The sequence below is a fragment of the Centroberyx affinis genome, unplaced genomic scaffold, assembly GCF_046629955.1.
Source record: "Centroberyx affinis isolate AG114_WGS23_722 - 3 ecotype Tasmania unplaced genomic scaffold, CSIRO-AGI_Caff_v1 ptg000278l_1, whole genome shotgun sequence".
Lineage (NCBI taxonomy): Eukaryota > Metazoa > Chordata > Actinopteri > Beryciformes > Berycidae > Centroberyx > Centroberyx affinis.
Window position 1 is genome coordinate 438,258 of NW_027278957.1, and position 23,098 is coordinate 461,355.

Sequence of the window (23,098 nt, forward strand, 5' to 3'; positions counted from 1 at the left end):
ATATTTAAGGGTTTGCAGTGGTGGAATATTAATGGTGAACAGTAACCTATTTTAAGTGGGGGTGAAAGTAAATTGTATTTTCTATATTGTTAAATGTGCATGCTAAACTAAACATTTTAAAGGAAATCTGAGAAGTAACAAAGTTCATACTCATGTTAAGCATTTATTCACTGTGCCTTGTGTTTCAAATGTTTTAATCATTTTAATTCAATAAATATGTAACAAATCTGTTGGTTGATCTCGAGAGCTTTTTATGTAAACGATACAAAAAAGTTCATGGTGACTTCCAACAAAAATTGTTATTTTCAAGTATCACGAGAACACAAATCATAGAGACTGTCCTTTAAATATAGCCATATTCAGCAGGACCTCATCTCGTATAGAATATATATTAAAACATTTTATCTATTGATTTATAGAAAGCAAGTCAGTGCACGTATATGCAGTTATTTGTACATATAACAAAATGTTTCTTAAAAAACTCAATATTTACAGGGCTACACAGGAATGAAATAAAGTTCTAACTATACTATATCCTAATCAAGTCATTCTGAGAAAAATAAGGCAAATTAAAACATTAAGTACAATCGATTGGTCCGTCCAGGTCACTTTTCCCCCTACAGCTGATTGTCTTAAGGTCGTCATATACCATGCCTACACCAAAGCCATGGTTGTAGAGTCAGTAGGGGGCTGCAACAAGTTCCTTTATGGTCCTATGAGGCGGTCATCGCACCGTTCCTTCTAGAAACGCTATCAAAAGGCAAGCCCAATTCTCTGTCCATGTCCTCAGTGGAGTCATTATGTAGGAGTTCATAGCTACTGTGGGAAGCCATTCCATTGGCCGCAGGAAAGGGCCTGTCTTCCTTCCTCATGGACACGGCAAGAGTGGCCAGGCTGACGCTAATGTCTTTAAACGCGTGGAGCAGGAAAATACCCACAATGATAGTGAGGAAGCCACTGAGGGTACCGATCACGTCATCTGTGCCCATGTGCTCCCACTCCTTGAAGAGGATCGCCGAGCAGGTGAGGACAGACGTAGTGAAGAACACGTAGTAGATGGGAGTCACCAGCGAGGTGTTGAATATGTCCAGAGCCTTGTTCAAGTAGTTGATCTGTGTGCTCACGCAGGCCACCAGACCCAGCAGCAAGATCCATGCCAGCGGGTTTCCCACTACAAACTTGCCAGCGATGGCTTCCTTGATGGCAATACCCAGTCCTTTCACACAGGACACTGATAGTGCCCCGATTACTGAGCAGATTGTGATGTACACAAGGATATTGGTCTGACCATGGCGGGGACCCACAACAAATATGAAGATGAGAGCCACAATGATGACCACAGTGGCAAAGACCAAAAACCCTAGGGAGAAGGGGGGAGGGATGGTTAACTTGTCCTGTAAATGACTTAGAAGAAATAGAACATGAAGTGAAAATGTCTGGTCTTCAACGAAGCCATAGCTCTTGTCAAATAGACACTATACAGATGAGAAGGGCCTGGATTGGTATAGATAATGTGGTAAATACCCCAAATTTGATGCAAAAGTATTAAAATGTATTAGGTAGGCTGAATTCACTGTGTGCTACTTCAATCTATTTCATGCTTTTAGGTCTGAAAAAGTGGCTTAAGAGGTATTTCTAGGTGAAGGAAATGAATGGAATTATAATTAATGGACAAGATTTTTATGCAAGATGTGAGCTATACCTGGGTCAACCAGCTTCCTGGCCATATGCTCAAGGCTACTGATCTCTTCCTCTTGGGGGGCGTGGATCACCATGGTGGTGGAGCCCAGGATACTGAGCAGGCAGCCAAGCTTTCCATGCAGGTTTAACCGCTCCGTCAGGAAATACGAGGACAGGACCGCACTGCAACAACATTTACTGTCAATCACAGTGACTCTACATCACAAATACATTTCCAAAGATAAAGTAAAAACACATTTGAAAAAGGTTTGAATGCCTAATTTATAGTTACATGGAAAAACAAAGGGAAATGTCATACAGTGAGTCATCTGTACCTGACAAGCACACTGAGGGCTCCCAGCGGGGTAACCAGAGTAGCAGGAGCAAAGGCATATGCTGCAAAGTTGGCTGCTTCCCCAGCCCCCACTGGAAAACAATGAAGTGGATAAAGTTAACCACAAGCCAATCAAGAATGGAGAAGACAGCACAACAGCACAATGGAGACCCAGGCAGAGGTAAACATTTTGAGATATTCTCTCTGGTTACAGTACTGCTTTGCCATTAATGAGTGCAAACACCCCCTTGTGTCTAATTCAAACCTTGTGTCATCACTTACTTGATAGTAAACCAGCCCACCATAGCCATTCTTTTAGATATGCATGACCACCCTGGCCTGGAAGAGCAAAAAATACATGTATTCAGAACATTTGATTCCACGAATATGAATGACCACATTTACATGCAGGCAACAACTGGATTATGTACTAATCCTGGCTACAAGTCAGGCAGTTTCACTGGATCCATGCTGATGGTCAGGTGAAAGGGGTAAAGTTAATGATTACTAGGTGTAATCAAAGTGAGCACCTGTGAGCTGAAATGGAGTGTTGGTGACTCAGACAGACACGCCCTGTACAGGCCAATCACATGCAATAACTGGGCAAGCCAGAAATGTAGGTAGGTAGGGTGTAAACATTGTCTGTCTCCACTGGTATGAGGTCTCAGCAGAGTTTCAGTGTTGCACAAGTACAGCAGGGAGTGTCCAAGCCAAGTCCACAAAGTAGATTTATTTTCTGCTATAGGGTTAGGATAGCTATGACATGCATTTGGATCCACAGAAAATTAAAGTCAATACCTGCCCGCATTGATCCCTTCCTTGCCAGCCTCAGAAGCCCTTTCTTCTTGAGGATAAAGCTGCCTCCAATGAAGATGCTGGAGCTGATGGCCAATCCAAGGCCAATGTAAAAATCATACTTCCCCCGGTCTTGACCCATAGTGAGGCTGGATGTGCTGATATAATCTGTCACATTTACCACCAAACACTGCAGATGCTGACCAAACGAACAATTCTGGCCAGTCCAAATACCTGAGAGTAAAGAAAATGAAGACAATAAGGCATTTATAAATTTATGTTTAACAGGCAGACAGTCAGGGTTAGAAAATAATTTTCACAGCAATGACCTACCGTTTCCACATGTGACACTACAATCTGTAAAACCCTGACTTAATGTGTTGGAAGTTTCCATTACAATGACAACACATCAGACAATATCTATGTAGTTTCACACACTGCTGCTTCCACCAAGAGACTCAAGACACTTCTGCAGTAATTGTCAGCCAAGCAGGTACCTAGGTGTTGCAGTGAAAAATACCTTGTATAATTGCATCACAGCTGCCGTGTCAATATTCTCAACTCGAGACATAAGAATTCAGGAAGTAACAAGCCAGACCCAGGTTAACCTGAGCACACGAGATAATGTTGGTTAACTAAGCTAGCAAAAGCTCAAGTCGCCTTAAAACAAGGTTAACTAACGTTACCCAACTATTAGCATAGTACTGGACACTGCTATTAATAGAAGCAGTGGCAACGGCGGTAAATTGCTGTTGTAGCGTTAAATTCTGATTATTTTAAAAGCCCTTCATATCCGGTATACTACCTAGCCATGTTAACGTTAGCTTGTGTTAGCGCGACAGCTAGCTGGCTAGCTAGCCAAGTTAATTAGCCAGCCATCAGAGGAACATACTTAACGACCAAAATCAAAGTACCTAATTCGCAGGCAGCATTGACGGCTTATTAGTTTTGAGACCTCATATTGTAAATACCTGTCCAGCGGTACTTGGTTTGCCCGACAAGATGGTGGTGGCAGCCAGAGGTTAGCTACTAGCTAGCCTGCTTCCTAGCCCATTGGCTCAACATCACAGTGCTCCTCACATTCGCCAGCAACGACCCCGCTTGACGACTGCTGCACTGCAAGGCTCTTCCTCTTCTTATCATGTGCAGGCAGACACTAGATATGACCACCTGCCCTCCGCAGGTTGAAGTCCATTATTAATATCACCATGGAGATAACAGCCATTTACATCCTGGAACTACTGTGAAAGATGATAGTTACAACTATTTATTACTATGCTCTTTATTGGGGTGATTACATACACATCATAAATTATGAAAACACAAGATGCAACGCATTTATAGTTTGATTTAATTTTTAATTACATATAGATTTGAATGTAAGCAGGCTACTCAAACACTTATCAAACCATCTTCAAATCATTTTGTCCCAGCTAACATCAGGAGCTTCAAAGCAGCTGTTGAAGAGCCTGTATTTAATACCACTAGTAATAACAAAATACTTGATTTATCCCCATAGTAAAATTCTCTTTTTGCTTAACCATCTCCACAGGAGGTCAGGGTCAGGTACAGAGCAGCACACCTGCAGCTGGCAGGATGCTTGCCAACACAGTTTCCATTTGAGGGTTGTCTCCTTAATCACTACACCTCCCTGTTGACCCATTCTGACTTATAATCAGAGCAATGTAAAAAAACAAAACAAAACAAAAACTTACAATAGAAAATAATAATTAAAATACTCTTCAATAAATCTATGTATATATCTAACCTGTAGTGACAAATGAATATGCTCACAAAATGTGGATTGGTCTTTCATAAGGGCCTGCATTGGCAAACAGACAATTATGTTTATCACAAACTATCCAGTCATTGTTGATGCTCAACTTCAATACAACTCCTGCACTGAAGTGACTGCTTCTAAAATTACACTGAATAATTCACAGGCACATTGAATAAGTCAAAGTGTAGGTGATGCTAAACAGGGGCACTGCTGGTGCTGAAGAAAGGGAGACTACTTTCAAAGGTCCTGAAGCCTTGAAGGGAAGGTGAGGTAATACTGTACTGTGTTAGATACATTGGGGAGGGGGCAGAATTAATTGAAGTGCCCCTGACTCTAAAACACCATAAAACATACATAGAAATGAGCTTAACAAAGAAGGGCCTGCAAATAACCGTTTGAGAATGTTTTTTAAGTTTATTTTTAGGGGTTTGAAATGAGTAAAAACATTGAGCCTAAACACTAAGTTGACAAATTGTCAGTTGGTTCCTAGGCCGTATTTGCTTGCCATGTAAAAGCTCTGTTAAAGTGAAATAAGACGCTGACTCTCCATGATGATGAGGGCTGCAGTCATGCATATTAATGAAATTAAAGGAGAAATCTTTCTCAAGCCAAAAAACAAACCAAAAAAAAAAAAGCTTTGATTTTCTTCATTTTTATTTTAGTGATATTTGTCGGTTACACAGTACCTAAGAACTAAAATTAAAGCAAAGTAATACAATTTGAAGTGAAACCAGTTATAAATATAGATATCATCCAAGATCATCCAATCCAGAATTAGTACAGAATTAGTACAGTACAAATCCACCACAGGCACTGTGTTAATGACAAATGCATTATGGCACATCAGTCTATCTTTTCCCGCACCTCCTCTTGCTTCCAAGTAAGCACGGCCTCCTGGGACATGCGGAGTAAAACGACTCCAACAAACACTGTTGTTAGACCGCACAGCATGGCAAGGCTGTCAATTAAAGTAAGCGCAGTCCATTCCTTGAAGAGAAGGGCAGAAGCAAGAATCACGGTGCATGTGAATGTCACATAGTATATGGCTTCGAACATGTTGGAGCTGAAGCACTCCAAGGCCTTATTGATGAACCTGAACTGAATCAGGATGCTGACAGCCAGAGTTCCCAGCAGGCCCAGGAAGAGAGCCAGCGCTCTGCTGCTCGACGACTCTCCACCGAAGGCGTCCTGCGCCACCAGGCCAAGTCCTTTGCTACTTGGAACTGTGAAGCTTCCCAGCAGGGAGCATATGGCTACATACACCATGATGTTTGACGTGCCGTGAGCTGGAGCAATCCATACAATTAGCATAATCAGCAGCAGCACCACCAGTAAGGCATAAATTAGAAACACTGCAGGAGGAGAAAGTACATTTTTATCAGTATGATCTTCGCTTATAATGGCTTTACATTTAAATTACATTTGCATGACCCTAAAAGGCTGTAAAAGTAAGCTACAAGAATAATGACTTACTATTCTCTGCCCAGAAAATATAGAACATTATACACTCTTAACCAGAAGCAATAGCTCAGAAAAATTCTTTACTTCTAGTTAGTGATAAGTCTAATATCAAAATTAAATAATATTTATTGTCACCCTTTGCTGACCCAGTTGTAATTTTACAGCCTTTGGCTCATCTCCACCCAGCATGCTCATAACTCTGGAGGACACAGCTATAATTATACTTTTCTGAGTGAACAATACATTTTAGACACTATATAGTAACCTGTAGTGACAATGGATATGCTCACAAAATGCTGGATGTATGTTTAATAAAGGCCTGAATTGGCAAACAGACAATTATGTTTATCATTATATAATTAGAAAAAATAATAATTCAAGCTTGGCTATAAAAGTCACACCTGGGTCTGCCAGCCTCTCTTCCAGCTCCAGTCTTGAAGTTACAGCCTCTGCTTTAGGGGCATGAATGATAAGCACAACAGAGCCACAGCAACATAAAACACAGCCAAGCTTCCCCAGGACATTCAAATGCTCCTCAAGGATCCATGAAGCCAGCACAGCCCTACATTACACAAAAGAAGCATTTGGCAAGACACACCGAGCAGTTAGTAGGATATACCTTAATAATAAGCCCTAAAAATATTGAAACTCTGAAAAATTTTAATGTTTTTGATTTCAAATGATACGGTGACAATGAGGACTTTAATGTGCTTTAACCTCATGCATTAAGTGAATTTTCATCCATACTGGAAGAATGATTAAAGATCTACAGCAAAACTCCATGGTGGCAAAATTATTTGGACAGATTAAAATTGTATTAAAAATACATACTTTTTATTATGTCATCCAAAAATTGCAATTATTTATATAAGTCTGCACCATAAACTTGTGACCCTTCAGGTTCTCTTCCAGTCAAACATACAAATATATACTGCATGGACTGGTGGACCTTCTGGTCTAAATGCCTGTAGTATAGAAAGGAATACCCTAGATGATACTTATCTACATGGTAAATAACTACAAATTAACAGGGCCTGAAGTATCAAGCTTCGAACCATCAAGTGTCTGCTAAGAAGCTTCAAGATAGACACAAGATATACACAAATCTCTTTACCAGTCATTTGTCCTAAGAAATGTTCCTTGTACAGTTTAATAGGCTAATTAAACAGGAGAAATACAGGAGATTATAAACTACTGAGCAGGATATTTAAAAACAACAGGGATACCTACCTATATGATATTTTAGTGTTGTGCCTGACTGATTGATGTTAACTGTTGTGATGTACTGGTCTAGGTGTGGGCCTAAGTAGTAGTAGTGTAAGTACAGTGTAAATAGCTATGATTAGTGTCAAGAGTGGGTCTTTGGGATGGGGGTGATGGTTCTGAGGTAACAGAATTTACTGCTGGGCCTGGAATTGCCCAGGGGGCTAATTCAACATCTGAAGAGAGATGTGCGTACTTAATAACCTAAATTAAATGCCTCCCAACCTCCCACCTTAAACATTCAAGCCAGAGTGCACAGGTGTCCCGCTCACCCACCTTTAACAGCCCAAGGGAAAGGAATGTGCCTGTTGATTGGTAAATATGCCCAATGTCAACACAGTACAGATTTACAGCAACCCAAAAATATTTTGCTGCCCAAGTGCTTCTGATGCTGTATACATGCTGTGATGTTTGTTATGATCATATCACAATGTCATGGTAAATGATTAGGAAAAAATGCAAGAATCCAATTCTCTGACTTACCCAAATAACACTCCAAGGGCTCCCAAGGGTGTCACTATCACAGCAGGGGCTGCATTATATGCCAGGAAATTCCCAATCTGGCCAACAATCACTTAAAGGGATTCAAAAAATAGGTGTATCAGAAGCATTTCGGCTACAATAGGACCTCCATTAAATCGGCATGTTAAAATAATGTTTTTGTTAATGGAGGGACATTACATAAAAAGCCCAATTAAGGATTATTTGGATTTATTATTTAGAATTGAACTGCACATCCAGACTCTGTAGACAGGTGGCACTGTACTCACTGAAAAGTGTGCCACTCCACCACACGACATCTTTCAGATAGGACCCACCTAGGGAGAATAACAGTTAAGTCTGCAGGTTCTGCGAGGCAATTAGCAACTAAATGATATAATTTTATGGGTTGCACACTTCTATTCCTACGAGAGTTCTTCAAAATAGGCAAATACACGTTTACATATCCACTAAACTCACTGTTCATTCTACCTCTATCGCGGGCACGTAATATTCCCTTTTTCTGAAGCACAAATGTCGAGCCATTGATGAAACTTGATGTCACTGCTATCACTATTCCAGCAATTGGTAACGAAACACCACTTGTACCCAGGTCAAAAGCCATTATTTTAGCTGTTGATCATTTGGCCAAGCAGAATGGCTTGTAGTCCGGAAGTGTAAGAGTGCGCATGCCCAGTTTGTCTGGTTTACTGCAACGTCATCCCAACATTTCTCTCTTCCTCACATTACGATACTGAAAGGTAGCGCATTAGCGCTGAAGTCTACCTACTATACCTACCATCTTAATATTTTTCCGTTACGTATGATTTATAGTCAGATTAATTTAGACCGGCATGCCAGCAGAAAACCACATGTACAGATCAACCAATCAAATGATGACATTTCACAGCCATCCAACCAGACAGAAGGAGACTAAATAAACTGTGGAGGTAGTTGCATTTGCAGACAGCATTGAGCATCTCAAGTACCAAAGTGCTTGTCATCCTGCCTGTCCGCCCTGCTGCCGAGGTGTAAATCTCGACCATCTATCCTGTAACCCATTGCTCTGCAAGCAAAAACAGACTATCTCTGTCAGTAATAATATAAACAGCTTCTCGGGCAGAGACAATATGATGCAGAGAATGGTCCATCATTGGCGAGTTACCATCATCAGCTAAACCAGGCTGATTATTGCAGCTAGTTGCCAAGCAGCTTAGGTGTTTGCAGAGATTGTGAAGATCATGTTCCAGGGACCCCCAAATGAGAAACATTTGTGGTCAGATATGATATAGTACAACAGTGCAAACTTTTTATATTGTAGGTGGGTAGATAACAGCGGGGGAAGTAAAGGTCTGATCAAAACCTAACGTACATTATCTCGCTGTGCTGACTGCGACTGCATGAAAGAATAGCAAATTGCAATATTCCGCATTTTCCTGGGGCCCCTGGAATCCCTGGACCCCACTTTGGGAGCCATTGAACAAGAATGTCACTGGTCACATTGCAAAGGCAAACCAAAACAATCCAGCGGCGGACCCCTCTGGCTCTCTCTCGGACAGACTGGCACACGGCGCCCCCTAGCGGCTTGTCATGTTCTGTCCAGTCCGACCCCGCCCCCGCTTCGTCCCGCCTCTGATCCTGGAGGAGCGCACAGTTTATTACACGGGCCGATCTGAGCGAGCGGAGTTTTGTCTGTGGCTACAGAGCATTTGACATTACAAACCCCGCCTCAGCGGTCCAGGGTGGTACAAATCAATCGCATTCAATCTCTAGCTTTGGCTACGTAATTTGTTTCCATGCCTCGTGCCCCGGTCCACGACCTGTCAATCAAGTCCAATATGAACGACTTCTTAATGCACCAAAGCAGCTGAAGGGACGAGAATAGCATAAGAAAAGACCGCAGGTAATATATCAATCTTGCTAAAATCAACATGATACTTACAGTGTCGTTGAAGCCTCCGAAACGTTGCATCTCATCCGATCCAGTGTCATATCACAGTAGCTTGTTCATCGACGGTTGGATGACGAGATCTGGTTTAGCGTTAGCTAACGCTATGTTAACATTAGCTGTCTAGCAAGCTAACGTTAGTTAGCTGCTAAGCTAGTGTCAACGTTACTTGGTTACATTCGATGCTATTGATGCTGTGTCAGTGTGTGATGTTGCCTCCTCCCAAGACTAAAACCAGGGTACTGTCTGATACCAGAACTAGGTTAACAAGGTTAACACTTGGAGACTGCCCTTGCTAGCACTTACCAATGATATTGTTTTGTCTAACGTTACATTTATAGGTATTGGTAAACATCTCTGGCCCTAAATCCAGTTTTGTAAATAGAGCTAACGCTAGCTAACTGATGATAGCGAGAGGTGCAGTCCTAATCTGCTATTTAACGTTAGTAGCCAACGTTATGCGCGTACCTCTTGCTTGCGTTATTCGACCAGTTAACGTTAACGTTTACCAGTTTGAGATGAAAACCTTAGCGGTGTTAACGTTAGCTTTCATCTCGAACCTTAACTAATGATGTTTACACCATCAGTGTAGTCTTGCGAAACTGGACAGGCGACCAAGCGAGTTAGCTAACGTTAACTAAGCTCACTGAGACATGTCATCACCATGCACCAATGTAATTTAATATGTTATGAGGACTTAACCTTTATTCATTCACAAGCGATTTCTAATGCCAATAGATGAGCAGTCAGAATTGGGTGATTCCCTTCTTGCAATGACATTGTAAATGTGACGTGTGGCAGTAACAGCATTTCATAGGTGCTGTATCTTGCAGGTTGGCTGCGTTTGCAGCCAGGAGAGGAGAGGGTAAGATGCCTTCTCCATCTTTTACCCTCGATGCTCAGCTGAGATTTCATGACAAATGGCTGAAGATAGACTTACAGGTAAGTTGACTTATGAAGAGGATGGCTTTCTATTAAGATGGCACTTTGGATTTGTTAAGATTTAATGAACAACATGATATTTAATGTGTCAAATAATATATGACTGTTGTCATGTGAAAACCTTGCAATTCCAATTTTGGTGATTTTGATGTTTTCATTTCAATCGACCGATTACTTGGTCCTCTATGGGTTGAGAAAATTCTACCATCCTTGGGCTTATGACACCCTTTAAAAAACACTGGATAAAGTTTCAAATACATGGTGTTCAAGCTGAAAACAAGGTTGCTTTTCTTGGCTCCTGAAAAGTTGACATTTTGGAGATGTGAGGTTTTCACCTGACAGAGATGATATATTATGACTTTGTTCAAATCAACATTCCCGCATAGTCCTATTCAATAGTATGGCAATGGCATAAGCTTTGTTTGGAATTTATGTCATTATTCCCAGGTAATCATATAGCAGCTATTATATCTGTGACAGTAATCCTGACTGTCTTTGACTATGCAAAATGACTGTATTGCTTTCAGACATTTGACTTAGAATTACACAAGGATTTTGGTTTAGGATTAGGTTTGTTGCCATTATTAGATTGTTGTCAGTCTCATCATGCCTTATTATGCTGGGGATGGACTACAAGACCTCTAAAATCCTAGGAAATGGTAAAAGTCTTTTCTCTCTATATTCAACTTTTTTTTTCAAAGAATTTCTTGCGATGGCATCAGAAAGGTATGCAAATTACATGACCCAGATCTGTAGCCATCCCAGAAACAGCCAGCCTCAACTCGCATAATCCTGTTATCATGAGATGGTCAGAATCAAAGTTCAGAGTTGGATAGGCAAGAATTATTAGGCTGAATCTGTTGCAGTAATCAGAAAGAACCTTGTGATTGTAGAGGACACACACCTGATCACTTAGACATTTCTGCAAACACCAGCAGCATTCGGCTTTTTTGTTCACAGAGAATTCATATTTTTCCTATGTTTTTCCCATGTTCATGAATTTTCAGTGGCAAGTCAAACCAGATAGATGTAGCGTATAATTATCTGGTAAGCTAGTGGAGAATCGAAGTTGTGAAAACAAACCATGTTAGTAGTAATTATGAGGGCTTTGATGAATATGATGGACTTAAAAAGTTTGGGAGACATGAGATGGAGTCATTAACCCTCTCATACTATAAAATGGTCTGTGCAGCAAGCTGTCTGCTCTCACCTCCCCAAAATTTGTTGCAACTGGTCTAGACTCACCCTGATTATGAAAATCAGTTGGAATCGCCAATTGAGTGTTAAATTGGGGTAGATGTGTCATGTGTTGTCAGTATTTGAGCTCTCCTTAGTCCTGAAGGCCGCACAGCCTTAGTGTTGCATGTCTGGTCTGGTGTCATGTTTGAGTTTACATGTTGTTGACATTTGAGAGTTAGATCCTTGAAAGCAAGAGTTGGCTCTCCACCAGTACTTCTTAGTGAAGCAATGTTGTGCATGAATGTGTACCACCAGGCTGATGATCTTTATTTACACCAGATGGATACTTGAAGCAGTGGGAGCTGAGAGATGAAGAGGCAATTTCTGACCTTCATTTTTCACCTATATTTGATATATTTTGTTTGGACTTTATTTTCTTACAGCACATTTTTACCATTTGGAGAATGGTCCCAGAAAGGATAGGCTATAAAATACTAAATATGGATAGAATTTCAGTATTATTGATGGATATGTGGGTCTGTGTGACGACTACGGATTTACAACAGTAGAACTGGACTCTAAACTTGTTGCATTGCACTGATTGGATTCCATAATTGTGTGAAACAGCCTCATTCCTGAGCACGGCAAAAGAGAAGACCTCTGAACTGAGTATTATTTTTTAGCAGATTTACGTAAGAAGGACTTTTTCATTCAGAAATTGAATGGCAGAGCTCTTGGTAGGAGTAATGGTATGCAACAGCTGAATACTAGTGAAACTGATTTGGAAACTTAACAGGTTTGATTATTTCTACAGTATAGTGTTTAAGTATAAGAGACTAATAACTCGAGTTGTGATGGGTTATAAAGGTTGCATAAAGCTTTTCCATCTAAAAGTCAAACAGTTTGAAGAATCAAACTTGATGCGGATGGAAATTTCTAGATTTGGGCTTTAAATTTTAAAACATTTGTAGAAAAGTAGCAACATTGTCTTTGTGACAGGAAGCTATGGGATTATAGGAAATGTGGTCATCATGTTGAAAAACACCAGCACTAACAATACCACTAGTATGAGATAGAAGCTGCCAGTTGTCTTGACTATGGTCTCATTTGTTTATGGTAAATACACCAAGGTATCATAGTTAAAAAGTATTAGTTAGTATAGTTTAGTATAGTTTTAAAAATGCTACACATAGACCTTTTTAAACAGGAGTGTAATACATTCAAATAATGCACCAAAAGTTAAGGTGTGGGAGGAACATTGAAGTGACAATATAGCACCGAAACAACTCGTAATACAGTCACATTAGAGCCATCTTGTATCATAATTTATTGTCATTTTTGGCTGTGATTTTAATGCTCGAATAATGTGATAATAACCTATTTATGACGTACTTAACTAAACTCACAAAGCAAATAAAGATGTGAAAATTCATTGAACATTTAAATGATTAAGCTGGAGTTATAAATGTTGTCCATGCTGATTTTTGATTATTTAAAATTATTTAGTGAAAAAAAAAGCATTTATTTTTTTGTCTTTTGGCAGCGGGCGTTCTCTCCAGAGGGACTGAGTGAGATGTGGAATGAAATGGTAAAGGATGAGGAGATAACTTTCAACGGAGAAGAATCAGCTCACCCAGGTATGGCACTGTGAGATTACAGCACTCATTTGTTCCTCCACGTTCATGACAGATTTACACATTGCTGCCTGTTTATGATAACCTGGTCAATTTTATGAAAACTTCCATGATGTCTTAAGATGAATACTTGTGAGCCAGGAACAGGGATGGCACCTTAATCTCTCTGAATTACTAAAACAAAGACATAAGAAAAGTCTTAAAAGTTAATATCAAAATTTCTTTTGATTCTCTAGAGGACTGCACTGATTGCTTTGGAACTCAGAAGAAGGATGAGTCCAACGATAAAGAGAAGAAAGAGGAGGAGGAGACATCAACATCTGTCCATCACTCCATCATTGAGACCTGGGACTGGGGGCGGCAGCCAGGTGAGAGGGCTACATGAACCAAGTTGATATTATACAGAATAGCTATAAAATGATTATACAAAATATTATAATCTGATCTACAACTGTGCTGCCCTGTTCTCCCGCTGTGGCTTTTGTTATTTTACCCCCTGCGGTTTGCAAATACAGAAACCAGTACCGCGTTGGCAGCAGACGGTTTCAACACATTGAAATGTGTCTTAGATATTGGGATACTGACCATTCCACACATTGGCCAACCTCTCAGTTTATCCAGTCCAAGTCTGTCAGTCCCTGCTGGTGTTTGCATGTTTTGCTGGCACGTGAGGTGTGGAAGAACTGAAATGACTACTTGCAGTCTGCAGGCCTGAGTGGTTATTTTTACCCCTCTGGAGTCTAATCTAGGTAGCCTCTATAATGTGGTCCAACGCTGGGTTGTCTCTCTGAGCCAGGCTGTGTTTACTGGCGGGACTGGGTGGGACGGTGTTATGGTGATAGGAGATAAGCGTCGGGGGGGGGGGGGGGGGCTACTTGGTTAGCAGTTGCTGCTTTTGCTGGTACATTTTCATTGACTGAGCCAGGAAGTCACACAACCTAACTGTAATGAGTTATGTATTGTGAGTGTTCTTGCTGCTCTGACTGTACAAGAGCAGTACAGTGAGTGTAATTGGATCGCTGCGTGCACGAGTGCTCTGTCATTGATGCTTAAAGTTCAAACATCATAGCCTACTTCCTGCTTTTCCATTGAGTGCTCAGATGATGTAGAATATGTTGGTCTCAGCAGTTTGTCTAACACATACAGCCTAGTCCTGACCTGTTGTTCTTTAATTAGGATCCTTTAAACAGAGCGCTGTAGGGATACATGACAAAAGCCATGCCCTGATTCCTAGCAGTGGATGCTTTTCTTACCTCTCCTTTTAATCCTAGATCTTTTATGAAGAGGAAATGATATACCCCATGATTTTGTCAGTGCTCAAGTTATTTATTTCGCCTTGGGTAATGTATAATAAATAGGAGGAGACTTTGTCTGGAATACATATCTGTCCTGACAGCCAAGGGCAGCTGACTGTAGAGCATGGCTCACAGAACTTCAGGCCAGTCTAGCTTATATAAAGCTTAAGTGGATTTCAGATCTGCTATTTTGGCCTATCTTGTCTTCCCTGCAGCACTGCTGTATAGGGACATACTAAAGCATTTTCTCTTGCATCAAATCAGAACAATGGACTGGCTGTGATGAAGGACAGTGGGGAAAAATGTGGAATGTGGTGGAAAAATAGTTCTTCATGACAAAATAATTGTGTTAAGGCTAGAAGTAATAAGCTTATGTGAAATACAACCCTTTCTTGCAACACCACTGCAGTGCTGATCGTTAGTGTGACGGTGAAAAGCTGTGCTGTTGTTACATTTATGATTATACAATTATGAAAATGTTGTATGGGCCAACTTGGTTGATCAGAAACAATTTTGGATGCAGAAGTTCATAATTTTAGTCTTTTCATGCACCCAGATTTCACATTACTGAAATGTGTGAATTATTTTATAAAATCCATTTTAAGTTAGAACTCTGGAAACTAAGTCAGAGACGAGTTTGTGAAGGGTGGCTCTGATGAAAAAGGAAATATGAGTGAGAGCTTTATAAGTTAATCGGCCGGCAGTTGCATTGCTCTAATGATGGTGCTAGCCAAACACCCACTGATTGATTCATTTTTTAAAATGAAGAAACAATGATTATAGAAAGAGATTTCATCGCCATACTTACTGTAAACTATTGAGAGCATTGTGTATTTTTTTTTAAATTGCTATTATGATAATTCTATGGTAAAGACAAACTTACAGAACATTCTACATTACATTGAAAACAAGCCCCCAATGCATCATGTTAAGCTTGTTAAGAGTTGTCAGTCAAAATGTTAAGGCCAGAGTCATTAAAACTTCATAGTATGTTTTAAGTAAAGGTAAAGGCTTCTGATAAGGTCTGTGTATACCGCATGTTGGTTGGTTGGTTGGTTTGCTCATTTGCAGTACAGATAGAAAATTACAAATACAAGTTTTTGATGCTGACTGTCAAGACGATATGAATACAGATTCATGTTGTAGTCTACAAAGAATTGTGAGGATCTTTTTACCTCTTGTAGTCATATTTTAAAGATGTTGACTCAGTCAGTCTCTCCAGGAATTTTTGATCCGCAACTCGTTGCAAATGTTGTCCTTGTTTGCAATTTTGTCCTCATAATTATAGTAAGGGGAAATTAATCAAATGCTATGTATTTTGCATTTAGAATGGCTGGACCTAATTTAATTTTCCTGATAAATAACATTAAATAGTATATAACCAATATTAATAGTATATAGTAATTATAGTAATAGTAATTATGCGATTGTGCATGAAATATTACATTAGAAATGAGTAAATTGCTTTTACAAATAATTTTGTACTTTATTCTTAAAAAGAAATTTTCATGATCAAGGTATTCTGAAATTTTGCTGCGAGAACCCTTAAGTAATAATTGGTGACAAATAAACCCTTCCATGTGTAGGCTGACAGTGTTTTCATTGCCCCTTTCCTGTATGTGTGTGTGTGTGTGTGTGTGTGTGTGTGTGTGTGTGTGTGTGTGTGTGTGTGTGTGTATGTATGTATGTATGTGTAGATGAAAATGAGTTGAAGGACTGTCTGATGGTCTTGGTTGACGACCAGCAAAAGCTCTCGGGCCAGATGGCCAAGAGCACCCTGTCTGCCCAGCGCCTGCGCCAGCGCCTGGTCATCCTGGAGCGCTACCTCATCTCTCTCAGCCACAGCATGATGGAGGAGAAGTACAAGGTCCGCTGGAAGACCCCCCCCAGCCCACCACTGCCCGCCGTTGACAATAAGAGGTACAGTAATGGAAAACTTAAGTTGACTGGTGAAACTGAATTGAATAGCAGCTGTGATCTGCAGTGAGCCCCAGTGAGCTTCCATAATTTCTATACTTTTGAAAAACAAAAATGTGGATACTTAGCCAGTTTTCAAACTTTTAACTCTCCCGCTCCAAACAAATGTGCTTGCTGTGAGCAAGTCGTAGAATGCAATACTCCACCTCCAGTCTCTCGAGATTGGTTCGCTCACTCTACATGAAAGCGTATTGTGCAAGACTACCGTAACCTTTTGCGTGCTTGACCTGGGAATCTTATGGCTTTTGTTCACACCAGCGTCGCAAAGGCAGATTCCGGTGGTAAATTCAATAGGTCTTGAGGGGGGAAAGTGCCGGATGAACTTTTTCAAAATAACGTCTCCAGCTCCAGTTTATATATAACCCCGACACAGAAAATTTCTCATGCTTTCATGACTCCTACTGTATTTCCCTTATGCAGGGCTCTTAAGCTCTTAAGTGCAGTCCCTTCTACATATTATATAGCGCCATAAGCAGTGTGAGGTAGTGTTTTTTTCCCCAGAAATCTGACCTCACTGCTGTGACAAGGCAATCAATGTTTCTGTGGCGTCTCCAGCCCCGTGGTGCGCAGTTACATTTTGTACAGTGTGCGTCTCCTGGCCCTCTCTGCGACCCTCTGTGATAAATTAAGCATTAGGGCTCTGTGCATACTGAAATTCCCCTAAGCATTGAGCATCGCAAAGAGCGTTGCGCTCAAATGAATGAACAAACGAACCAACAAACACACAGAGCCCAGCTCTTATTGAATAAAATGAAGAAGAATTATTAATAATGAAAATATAAGAAGAAAAACGTATATAGACCACTTGACAAACATTAAAACCTCATACACTAAGGGGCTTATGGCAGTTTACTCATTGAGTGTTGACAATATTCTCCAGCTAGGTGATGTATTCTAATGTCAGTGAACAGTTCTTCTGCAGTTTGAGTTGATCCGTGTGTGTTTGCCTTTGTTATTTTAGCCCTCGTCCGGCCAGTAAAGGTGTAGAAGGGTTGGCCAGAGTCGGCTCCAGGGCAGCTCTCTCTTTTGCCTTTGCTTTCCTGCGCCGAGCCTGGAGGTCAGGTAAGCAAATCCCAGAATATTGCCAGTGAGGAAGCTTGGTGCCCTAGTAGTGGGGATGGATTGCTGCTGACATGGTCATGGAGCTTTGCTTGACAGCTGACTAACGGTGTGTTGCACCATGTTACGGGATGCTCAGGGTAAACAACATATTGCACAATGCTGTGTCTTTAGGATTGGCCTGTGGTGTCAGCTGGATGACGGACCGTGTGACTTTTTGTAGGATGGGGCCTGGGAGAGGTTGCCTGGTCCTAACCAGACTCTTCGTCTCTTGGACCCAAAGAGTCTAGATTCAATTTGCAAAAGTTTTATATAGACTGTGCAGGCAGAACTTGAAAATAAATGCATTCAGTGCTTCAGAGCGCATTCCGATTAGAGCACATTGTTCTCAGGTTTCTAGACCATCACCTTCCAGCTACAGCTGGATGGGAGGTCCAACTCGCTAGGCTGAGGGAGAGGGACTGAGCCTGTCTGCCTGTCAGCAGTTCCCGCCAGTCTTTTTGAAAAACTTCCCTAACGATGCCAAGGTCAGAGCCTCCTGTGTTACAGGGCTTTTTTTTGGTAATCCCCCTACTGCTTTGGGATGAGTGTACCCAACTTGAAGAATGACCATTCCGGCCTGGGGGAAGCAGACTCCACCACCAGCACCACTGAAATAGGATATTCCCCATTGTAACCAGACAGTTGTGGAGTTGACATTTCACCCAGATGCAGAGAAGTTAAATAGCACTCAGATGCCCTTTATTAGAGTGACTTATGTTTCATTTGCAGAACCTAATAGTGTGTCATTTGTGGTATATACGGTATGTTTTTTACATAAAAATATATACACATCTGCAGGTTCTGTAGTGTCTATATTAGTTTTAAAGCCCTTCCTTGTTAGCTTAGCAAGTAGAGATGCTATGCTGTTATGTATGCTGATGCGAGTGCAGCCTGTCCACAGGGACTGGGTGGGAACAAAGTGCCTGGCTCTCCTCTGTAACCTTCCTGTAACATGAGCAGCACACACACAGTTGAGCCTCTGGCCCTCACCCTCAGTCTAGCTGCATTCCTTGAATGTAGTGTAATAACAACAGAGGGGTAACATAAATTCTCTCACTGTGATTTCTTTAGTGTTTTTTCACCCGTCACCTGCTGAATGAACACATTTCTAACACCATCTGAGCATTCCTAGATCTTGCAGAACTTGCTGATGTTGTTGGACCTGCTATGCTCATGCTCATTCAGTTCAACTGGTCACCAATTCATTAAGCATTATAGATTCTTATTCTAGTTTATTATATGGTATATTTGTGCTGATGTGCAAATAAAACTAAAGCCTGTCACCAATAATGGCATCTCTCAAAGGCCTGGTGATTTTGATCGTTGAAACAAATAAATGCTCTGGCTATTTTTAAAGGCTTTATAGCATTTTCCAATGTATTCCTGAATGTTTTGAGGTCTCATGTTGTACTATTGCCAGGTTTGGCAAGCTATATATTCTGTATTCGAAAATCCTCTATATACTATGATCTAACACTTCTGCAATCCATTTGTTAAACATATCGGTGCTTTGGTACAGGTGATGATGCAGATCTTTGCAGTGAGCTTCTCCAGGAGTCTCTGGACGCCCTGAGGGCTTTACCAGAGGCCACCCTGTTTGACGAGGGAACCGTATCATCAGTGTGGCTGGAGGTTGTTGAGAGGGCTACCAAGTTCCTCAGGTCAGTCGGTAACTGGTTGGTCGCTGTGGTAGTGGTACAACCTTATAATAATACCGAAGCAGCATGTGTGATTCCCATTTTTTTTTGTCTCCTCTGGGACCAGTGATGTACATGGAAGTGCTAGTGCCAAAGGCAACATTCCTCTGCAGGACCAGCACCTAGCCTTGGCCATTCTGCTGGAGTTGGCAGTACAGCGGGGCACTCTCAGGTATAGTCCATTTAATTCCTAACCATATACGTGCTTCTGTGCTCATGCTGATATCCTTCAGCAATTGAAATGATATTGTTTCCTCACTGTTTACTCTGCTTCTTCTTCCTCGTGTCCTTTCCAGTCAACTTTTGTCCGCTGTTCTGCTGCTGCTGCGCCTGTGGGATAGTGGCACCAGAGAGATGGACAATGAGCGGTCCACCCAGGGAACCAGTGCTCCTCTGCTGCCCCTCCTACAGCGCTTCCACAACATACACAGTAGCAAGGAGGAGCCCATTCCCGAAGAAGAAACTGAGGTGAAAATTTCCCCTACAAAAACACGCCTCTGTATATCTCACAGCAGTGGTTCCCAGTGGTCACTGAGGAAGTTCCAGGGGGTCACCCTATAAAAATAAGGAATAGTATAATTTAAATATTTGTCATTTGAAGATGGGACAATGCGAGAATGTTATTGGATTGAGAAACAGTTTCACTCTCCCAACTGTTGTCTCCTCACCTATAATATTAACAGTTATCCAATACTGTACCTATCATATTTAACAACAAGAATCTTCTCAGATGGGGGTCCCTCAGACAAAACTTTCATCATTTGAGAACCCCTGTCTTGGAATACCTCAGCTCTCTTATTCCCAGGTGAGAATAAAGTATTACATAGTAAGTACATTGTGGTTGTTTGCTCTGATTCTCAGATTCTCGCATCCCCTTTGAGTCCAAATGAGAGTTTCCTGCGCTACCTGACCTTGCCACAGGATAATGACCTGGCCATTGACCTGCGGCAGACCGCTGTGGTGATCATGGCTCACCTGGACCGCTTGGCTTCTCCTTGCAGCCCTCCACACTGCAGCTCCCCCACCTCACACAAGGTGTCAACTCTTTTCACTGCCTCTCGATGCTTGAGCTTTAGTGATTTTTGGCCACTGATGCCACTCCTTTCCTCAAAGTCTTGCTTGAATTATGTGCCTGTTTTATCAACTTTGTGCTGTATACATCCTAAACATCACCCTTCATGTTGCTTTACTGGTACTGTATGGCATGACAAACAGCATGATTATGATAAGCATGGTCATCCTCGAACTTCATTCTTCCTCCCTCCCTTTGAGAGTATCTTCCAGATAGGTTTCTTTTTTTTTTTTCTTTCTTTCGGGCAAATTCACAAGGGTTAGGGTTAGGGCATGGGCATGTTTAACATTTGTTTGGAACAGGTGGAACTGGGTATCAGAATTTGATTTGCGTATAGAGGTTCTTTTTGTGCAACACCCATCAGAAATAGGAGTTGTAAGTGGGAGCCTTACTGTACTAATTACCTTTCTGTCTTTGTGTTTTGTTTTTTTTGGAGGACCATGGCCATGTGCAGGTAAATGAGACAATCCTTTATACATGTTGTAGCAGAAGGTTGTGGGTGCTGTCATCTTTGTTTTCAGAGAATTCTTTCCTGCATAAATACTTAATTGGACTTTTTCTCTAAATATGAATTCCACTCCTCTGGAGGGAGACTGGCTATGCTGGATTGTAAAGTAAATAAAAACGCTGCTTAATGTGAACCACAAAATTTTGAACAGTGGTATTCCCACAACAATTTGACTAAACTAAATCTTTTTGAATGAAACAATATGCTTCAAAAAGGTACCTTTTGATACATTTACTGTATATCATGCCTCACGTACCTAACAGTATAAATAATTATTCCCAAAGGGACATTTTGCTACAGAAATATGATGCTTCCCTTGGAAAAAACTTGAATAGCAATGACTCAAATGGGAAATGTATGAGTTTGTCTTGAATTTTACATGGCAGTGTCTTTGATATGGTTATGTGGTTTCTCCAAATTAGAACCTATCATACAGCCGAAATGACAGATAATCAATACATCACTAAGTCTCTCCCCCTCTCTATCTCTCTCTCTCTGTTCCAGGGAACCCTGCAGGAGGTGATTGCCTGGGGCCTGCTGGGCTGGAAGCTTTATGCCAATGTCAACGGACCCATCCAGTGTAAGGCCCTGTCCAGCCTGGGAGTCACACAAATCGTCTGCTCAGAGAAGGGTTTCCTCATCCTGTCCAGCAGTGGTGCCGTTTACACCCAGAACTACAAGAGCACCACTCTGGTCAGTTCTCTTATGGGGGTTTTTCTATTTATTTATTAATCTCAAGTATGGAAACCAGCTTTATTCTGAAGAAACAGAAGTAGCTCAAATCTCTCCTTTTATTCGCATGTCTGCTGCTGATCGACTGAATTATTTTGTTGCAGGCTCCTATGCTAGTCCATGCTCTGAGCTCTAGAAAGATTGTGAAGCTGGCAGCTCATCCAGATGGGCAGCACTACTTGGCCCTGTCGTCCAATGGGGAGGTGTTCTCCTGGGGCTGCGGCGATGGTGGCCGCCTTGGACATGGGGACACCACGTGAGTAACTAGAGAAAACCCAAGTCTCAAGTCAAGAGTTGTATTTTTTTCAGTAAAAGTCAAAATAAGACTTGAAATGTAGATGTTTTTTTAAGTTGATATTTAACTTTCTTAAGGATCACTCCATTTTGGTACTTCAACCTAGTTTGTTACCCCTTTGATAAACATAATAGTGTTAAAATGATTGAGCCTACATGGAAATCCTGATACTGCCACATTGGAAAGACTTGCAATTGTGGCGTTTACAGAGGTAACATTATCGCTTTAATAGATTTTGGCCATTTGGGGCATGCAATACAATCTCTGAAAACCAAAGATGGCATCCTCAACGGCCACTGAACTGCCCTAAAAACCCTAAAACATTTTTGGAAAAAGTTATTTTCAACAAAGGTAGTTTCTTGAGCAAATACTGAAAAAATGTTTTAACTGTAAATGGTAATTCTTCTCCATGGCTCCCGAAATCCTTCCCTTGTTACACGGACAAATGATCCCAAATTCCTGAATCTGTAGGAAGCATTCCAGTATTCCTTATCATACTGCCATAAACCTGGTACCCCTGAGTAGGTATTCACCTCTAGCTTCAACCATTGCACAAGTATATTGCCACGTCAAGTCATGTGAGGTACTCCTGCTAATGATGGCGCTGGAGGCTCATGTCCATGTCTACTTTATTTCAGGTATCTAGAGGAGCCTGCCATGATTGCAGCCTTCAATGGGAAACAGACAGGGAAGCATGTGGTGCACATTGCTTGTGGGAGCACTTACAGCGCCGCCATCACGGCTGATGGCGAGCTCTATACCTGGGGCAGAGGCAACTATGGTCGCCTAGGCCACGGTGAGCTCAGTCTACACTCAACAGCTGGACATTGTCTCAGCCTTCCAGTCTCCTGTGTGCACAATAATAACATCTTTTTCTCCTTCTTTACTTCTTCATCAGTGGTTCTATGTTTCATTACTGAAAAAG

The 23,098-nt window shown here is 41.3% G+C and overlaps 3 protein-coding genes across 11 annotated transcripts in view; 1 reads left to right on the forward strand and 2 right to left on the reverse strand.

Moving 5' to 3' along the window:
- Positions 1 to 150: 150 nt before the first annotated feature.
- nipa2 (NIPA magnesium transporter 2) lies at positions 151 to 3,913 on the reverse strand. Of its 2 annotated transcripts, none has more exons than XM_071512990.1 (6): positions 3,781 to 3,913; positions 2,813 to 3,043; positions 2,297 to 2,353; positions 2,016 to 2,106; positions 1,703 to 1,863; positions 151 to 1,360 (listed from the first exon to the last, which is right to left on the reverse strand). In XM_071512990.1, the coding sequence occupies exons 2-6, from the start codon at positions 2,949 to 2,951 to the stop codon at positions 714 to 716; spliced, it is 1,095 nt and encodes a 364-aa protein (XP_071369091.1). In that variant the 5' UTR covers positions 2,952 to 3,043; positions 3,781 to 3,913; the 3' UTR covers positions 151 to 713. The 2 variants fall into 2 exon arrangements, with proteins under 2 accessions (XP_071369091.1, XP_071369081.1); XM_071512980.1 differs by lacking the exon at positions 3,781 to 3,913 and adding an exon at positions 3,143 to 3,370.
- Positions 3,914 to 5,117: 1,204 nt separating this feature from the next.
- Positions 5,118 to 8,452, reverse strand: nipa1 (NIPA magnesium transporter 1). 2 transcript variants are annotated; one of them, XM_071512903.1, is made up of 5 exons: positions 8,286 to 8,452; positions 8,084 to 8,131; positions 7,797 to 7,887; positions 6,452 to 6,612; positions 5,118 to 5,941 (listed from the first exon to the last, which is right to left on the reverse strand). In XM_071512903.1, the coding sequence occupies exons 1-5, from the start codon at positions 8,416 to 8,418 to the stop codon at positions 5,433 to 5,435; spliced, it is 942 nt and encodes a 313-aa protein (XP_071369004.1). In that variant the 5' UTR covers positions 8,419 to 8,452; the 3' UTR covers positions 5,118 to 5,432. The 2 variants fall into 2 exon arrangements, with proteins under 2 accessions (XP_071369004.1, XP_071368996.1); XM_071512895.1 differs by having other exon boundaries at positions 5,119 to 5,941; positions 8,274 to 8,452.
- Positions 8,453 to 9,609: 1,157 nt separating this feature from the next.
- herc2 (HECT and RLD domain containing E3 ubiquitin protein ligase 2) overlaps positions 9,610 to 23,098 on the forward strand; it is a 48,678-nt gene continuing 35,189 nt past the window's right edge. For 4 of the 7 annotated variants that reach the window (XM_071512537.1, XM_071512545.1, XM_071512568.1 and 1 more), the window contains exons 1-14: positions 9,610 to 9,696; positions 10,575 to 10,683; positions 13,406 to 13,499; positions 13,733 to 13,864; positions 16,489 to 16,711; positions 17,730 to 17,830; positions 19,389 to 19,530; positions 19,634 to 19,738; positions 19,863 to 20,034; positions 20,428 to 20,601; positions 21,075 to 21,092; positions 21,651 to 21,839; positions 21,983 to 22,134; positions 22,812 to 22,969. In XM_071512537.1, coding sequence (XP_071368638.1) covers positions 10,612 to 10,683; positions 13,406 to 13,499; positions 13,733 to 13,864; positions 16,489 to 16,711; positions 17,730 to 17,830; positions 19,389 to 19,530; positions 19,634 to 19,738; positions 19,863 to 20,034; positions 20,428 to 20,601; positions 21,075 to 21,092; positions 21,651 to 21,839; positions 21,983 to 22,134; positions 22,812 to 22,969 — 1,732 coding nt within the window. In that variant the 5' untranslated portion in view covers positions 9,610 to 9,696; positions 10,575 to 10,611. The remainder of the gene's footprint in view (positions 9,697 to 10,574; positions 10,684 to 13,405; positions 13,500 to 13,732; positions 13,865 to 16,488; positions 16,712 to 17,729; positions 17,831 to 19,388; positions 19,531 to 19,633; positions 19,739 to 19,862; positions 20,035 to 20,427; positions 20,602 to 21,074; positions 21,093 to 21,650; positions 21,840 to 21,982; positions 22,135 to 22,811; positions 22,970 to 23,098) is intronic. The other 3 variants (XM_071512560.1, XM_071512576.1, XM_071512584.1) reach the window with 1 other exon arrangement.

Excerpts from the sequence above, each read along its gene's own strand:
- nipa1 (XM_071512895.1), bottom strand. The coding sequence starts at position 8,418 with ATGGCTTTTGACCTGGGTACAAGTGGTGTTTCGTTACCAATTGCTGGA. Across the intron at positions 8,132-8,273 it reads CGATAGAGGTAGAATGAACA|GTGGGTCCTATCTGAAAGAT; the intron begins GTGAGTTTAGTG and ends TATTCTCCCTAG. Across the intron at positions 6,613-7,796 it reads GCCCTTGGAGTGTTATTTGG|GGCTGTGCTGGCTTCATGGA; the intron begins GTAAGTCAGAGA and ends TGTGTAATGTAG.
- nipa2 (XM_071512980.1), bottom strand. The coding sequence starts at position 3,203 with ATGGAAACTTCCAACACATTAAGTCAGGGTTTTACAGATTGTAGTGTC. Across the intron at positions 1,864-2,015 it reads GCCCTCAGTGTGCTTGTCAG|TGCGGTCCTGTCCTCGTATT; the intron begins GTACAGATGACT and ends ATGTTGTTGCAG. Across the intron at positions 1,361-1,702 it reads CAGGAAGCTGGTTGACCCAG|GGTTTTTGGTCTTTGCCACT; the intron begins GTATAGCTCACA and ends CCTTCTCCCTAG.